This window comes from Dipteris shenzhenensis, chromosome 31, assembly GCF_047967505.1.
Source record: "Dipteris shenzhenensis isolate YYH24624 ecotype China chromosome 31, Dip_SZ_1.0, whole genome shotgun sequence".
In the NCBI taxonomy this organism is placed as follows: Eukaryota; Viridiplantae; Streptophyta; class Polypodiopsida; order Gleicheniales; family Dipteridaceae; genus Dipteris; species Dipteris shenzhenensis.
In genome coordinates this window covers 37,358,921-37,363,059 of record NC_141626.1, presented here as the reverse complement: position 1 = coordinate 37,363,059, position 4,139 = coordinate 37,358,921, and the positions used below count along the sequence as shown (strand labels likewise).

General features: G+C 46.3%; 1 protein-coding gene across 3 annotated transcripts; it reads left to right on the top strand.

Annotated features, from left to right (window-relative positions):
* The first annotated feature begins 892 nt into the window (after window positions 1–892).
* Window positions 893–3,336, top strand: LOC147881413 (uncharacterized). Of its 3 annotated transcripts, none has more exons than XM_087402431.1 (2): window positions 893–991; window positions 1,597–3,336. In XM_087402431.1, the coding sequence occupies exon 2, from the start codon at window positions 1,603–1,605 to the stop codon at window positions 2,701–2,703; it is 1,101 nt and encodes a 366-aa protein (XP_087258557.1). In that variant the 5' UTR covers window positions 893–991; window positions 1,597–1,602; the 3' UTR covers window positions 2,704–3,336. The 3 variants fall into 3 exon arrangements, with proteins under 3 accessions (XP_087258557.1, XP_087258556.1, XP_087258558.1); XM_087402430.1 differs by lacking the exon at window positions 893–991 and adding an exon at window positions 1,010–1,420; XM_087402432.1 differs by lacking the exon at window positions 893–991 and adding an exon at window positions 1,010–1,420 and having other exon boundaries at window positions 1,591–3,336.
* Window positions 3,337–4,139: the final 803 nt, after the last annotated feature.

Here is a 4,139-nt window from a genome sequence, read left to right as displayed (position 1 = left end):
AATTGCCCGAAATCACTCCCAGATTTGCAGAATGATAGGTGGCGAGCTCCCCACGCCTTGGACGGCTGTGAAAAGGGGGGGTCCGCCTTTCCCCTTGCAAAATGGCTTGTGGGTTGCTCGCAAGCCTTTGATTAGCACAAGCTCTACACTTATATTGTTAGACCAAGCTTGAGGGCTTGCTTTGACATCAATTGAGAAAATAGGGCATACGGAGTTGCACTCTCTTGAAGGATGACGATACGATGGATTCTTAGTGCTATGAAGCTCTTGCTCATAGGTTGCAATGCGGATTTGCTCATGAATGTCGCAAGAGAAAATCGATAAGCATTTCATATACAGCAAAGGGCAAAGCTGAAGCATGTCATGGGGCTATGTGCTCTAATAGGTCTCTTGAGAGCCTTGAGGTTTCAATACAGGAAGTGATACAAAAGGAAGCTCTTTGTAACCTTCTTTAGTAGCATGGTAGAGGGAGTGATACAAAAGGAAGCTCTTTGTAAAAGTCTTTACTAGCACGGAAGGGAAATACTTCAATGTGATTGGGTATGTTGGATAGCCTAGAGCCCTTAAGAAAGACACCCACTCTCACATAGTGGAGCTACATAAAAACGACAAAGGGCGTCCATAGAAATTTGCGATGGCAAGGAGTGGGAAGAAAGGGGAAGGGGCGTAAGGCAAGGTGTTGGGAAGGCTTCACGAGTGCGTAGAATGGGAGAGTTAGGTGACGTGGTGGCAATGTGTGTGTGTGCGTGTGTGTGTGTGCAGGAGGGTTTTATACGTGATGATGTATAAGTTCAATTTTGTATGGTGGCCCTTCCACCACCTACGCCTGAGCAACCCATCCATCAATCACTCCACTCCACCACTCCCGTCTCTATTATATCCTCTGCCCATCCCCTCCTTTGCGCTCTTCTTCCTCCATCACCATCCTCAAGTTTGCTACTTCTCTCTCTCTCTCTTGCCCCTGTATTCCATCATATACCCACTTCCACAGGTAGCTCCTCTCCTCTCCTCTCCTCTCCTCTCTCTCTCTCTCTCTCTCTGTCTCTCACACCTGCTGCCACATCTTTTTTCGCTCATTCTCTTCCTTTTCCACTCAATTTTTCCTGTTCTCTCCTGCTATAAGAACTAACTTTTCCTCCGCGTACCCTTGTTGATCGAGACCATCCCCTCTACGGCTCCCTCCCTTTGTCCACCTTTGCACTCTCCCGATCGCCTCCTTTGCTCGCAGCAACCTTTCCTTTGAGCTGTATGGAAGCACCCGCATTATGAGCTTTGCTCCTTCTGGCGTCCCAGCTTCTCCCCGGACATATATGAGAGCATCGTCTCGAGCTTGGTTGGACGTGATGAAGCTTCTCAGCTTCTGACCTTGTGCTGCATCGTTTACTCCACCAATCCATTCCAATTTTAGCCTCGTATAAGAGTAATTAACTATCAAATCAATCTGTCGCTTCCAACTGCATGTTTCATCAATCATCGAACAAACCTAGCAACGACGATCGGAAAGACTACGTCTACACATTAATTGCTATCAGTATTTCGGTTGAATCTCGCCTGGTAGGATGGTAATGATACTAAGGCGTGTCGTTTTAGTTTCAGGTTATCATGCCGCAGCAGGATCCAGGAGTGAAGCCCCCAGATGACGGACAGATGCCTCCCTCTGTGAGGTTGGCAAATGACCGTAGACAGAAATCTAGTGCTCACGCAGACCCGGTCCAGAAATGCCCGCGCTGCGATTCCTTGAATACGAAGTTCTGCTATTACAACAACTACAGCCTTTCACAGCCACGGCACTTCTGTAAGAATTGCAGGCGATACTGGACCAAAGGGGGTGCTCTGCGGAATGTTCCCATTGGCGGAGGCTGCAGGAAGAACAAAAGAGTCAAACAGAGAAGCGCGGATCCAAGCTCCATAGCGTCACTAGATGAGTCCACCTCCAGCATGCTGGCTAACATCCACGGTGGGAATTGTTCTCCCTTACTACACAACTTTCCCGGCCCTTCCAGTTCGGCGTTCAACGATCTATCGAACGAGAGTCACAGGTTCAATTTAACATTCTCCCGCCTCCAAGAGTCTATGAGATTGGGTGAGCAATCTGGAGCAGCTTCAAGCAGTCAGGGCTTATTCAGTCTAGGTCCAGGAAGCAGTCCAATTCCAGCTTCGCTCCTTAGTACGAGCTGCGGCCAGGCATCATCTTTGATCAATAACATGCCTGCCTTCGACACAAGCTTAATTACGGGCCTCGGCTATTCGACACCTACGGCGAACCCAGAACAACCTGCGATGTACCATGGATCTAACCTGGGCTCGTTTTTTGAGACTCCCACACATGTGGGAGTTGCGGCACCGCCTTCGGTGGAAGATCACCTCTCAAGCTACAGCGCGCCCAGTAGTGGGAGCAGCATGGACTCTCAGATACGATATCATCAGAATAGGGTAGCTTTGCAAATGGTAAATGACAGCCAAGTGGAAGATCAACGACGCGTTTTCCGGGGTTTCGACGAGGAAACGCAGGAAAGCATGAGGAGGATAAAGGGAAAGTCGATTCTGTCGTCGTTAGGAGATGTTCGATCAATGTCAGAGTGGCAAGGGATGACAGAAAATCTGCTAGAATCAGCGAGCGAAGGCAATTTCTGGGGTAACGCAAGCTGGCCGGATATTCATGCGGCATTGGCTGGATCAACAGCCGGAGCTTTGCTGCATTAGTGGGCAACGGATATGGGTGATCAATTATGTTGTACAACCGGAGGTAATGTTTCTCCTATTCAGTTGAGCAATGTCCACAGAGATGAGACGCTGATAAGGGCGCGTTTTTTGAAAGCAGCCTTGACAGCCCACAAGGGTTGAGAGATGACCCATCTGTTTTTCAGTCTTTCTTCTGCAGCTACGGAATGAGCTCAAAATGCTCCCAATTACAACCTTCAATAAGGGGTAGCACAAGCTGCCCTCTGATCACTCCCTGTTCCATGAAACCAATATTGGATTCGGGGATTGGGCACACTTATCCGGCTCTGCAACCGATTTCTTTGGGATACAGCAACCACCAAGTGAAGAGGCCAGAGCCCAAATCACTTATACTATAGTTTTCTGCTTTTCTTTTCTCCTGCCAGCTCTGTTGTAATTAGTCCCTCCTCATCCTTACGGGTTGTAATTTTCTGATTGGTTTAACCTTTCTTTATATTCCCTATGCAAAGGCATGTGTTGGCCTGTGCAATGCTTCGCCTCGTTTTGTTGCGAAGGCAGGTATCTCTCAGTTCAAAGTCCTTAGCTAAGTGATCTGGCGGAGGACGTCGAGCTGGACTTATATTTGGATTTATAAATTTTTCTTTTTTTGTACAATTTCTGACTCCTTACGGTGCCTCTCCCTCTCTCCATTTGTTTGTGCGTTGAACTCATCAGACGGAACGAATTGCCCTTGATTATAAAACACGAAGGAGCTCGAGAGCCAATGTTTCAGATTCTGTTTTGGACTCGCATTTCATTTATGACATCGGACATTTTGCATTGACGCATTAGGCTGTCTAGTGTCGTGAAAGAAAAAATTCTGGGAAGCCTTCTTGTATTGTTTTTCTATGGGGTGCCGGATCTGCATTGCATATCTCGCCATCATCACCTTATCTCTCAGAATCACTCTCAGGTGTTAATCTAGTCAGCGTTGGCGAACTAATATCGTTCTTGTATTAAGGAAAAGTTATTGCCGATTTCACGTGATAAGTAATGGAATGTGCTAAGGCATCTCAACTCCCATGATGCGCTTTTGGGTTCCCAAGGTGGCTATGAGAGTCTTTATTATTAGTTTTCATTAGTGACCTTCCATATAGTGATAAATGGATACTAGGTGGTCTAGGATGTAGTAAAATGGAAGTCTTTATTGTTGGTTTTCATCATTGACCTTCTCATAAAGTGATAAGTGGATGCAAAAATGGAATAGATTCTAATGAGAGTGTCTCTCAAAGAAAGAGATTTACTTTTCATGTCCATGATGAGCATTCTCATTCCCAAGATGATAGATCTTTCTTGGAATTCATAATATTTCTCCTAAATGAGCATCCTCTAATAGCTTTTAAGGGTGCCTTTCAAGCAAATCCTTTTAGAGTTACATATGAGGAACATATGAGAGATAGGTCTTTCAAAACCTTTGA

Bases quoted from the DNA above. Each gene is read 5' to 3' on its own strand.
- LOC147881413 (XM_087402431.1), top strand. From the start codon at position 1,603: ATGCCGCAGCAGGATCCAGGAGTGAAGCCCCCAGATGACGGACAGATG.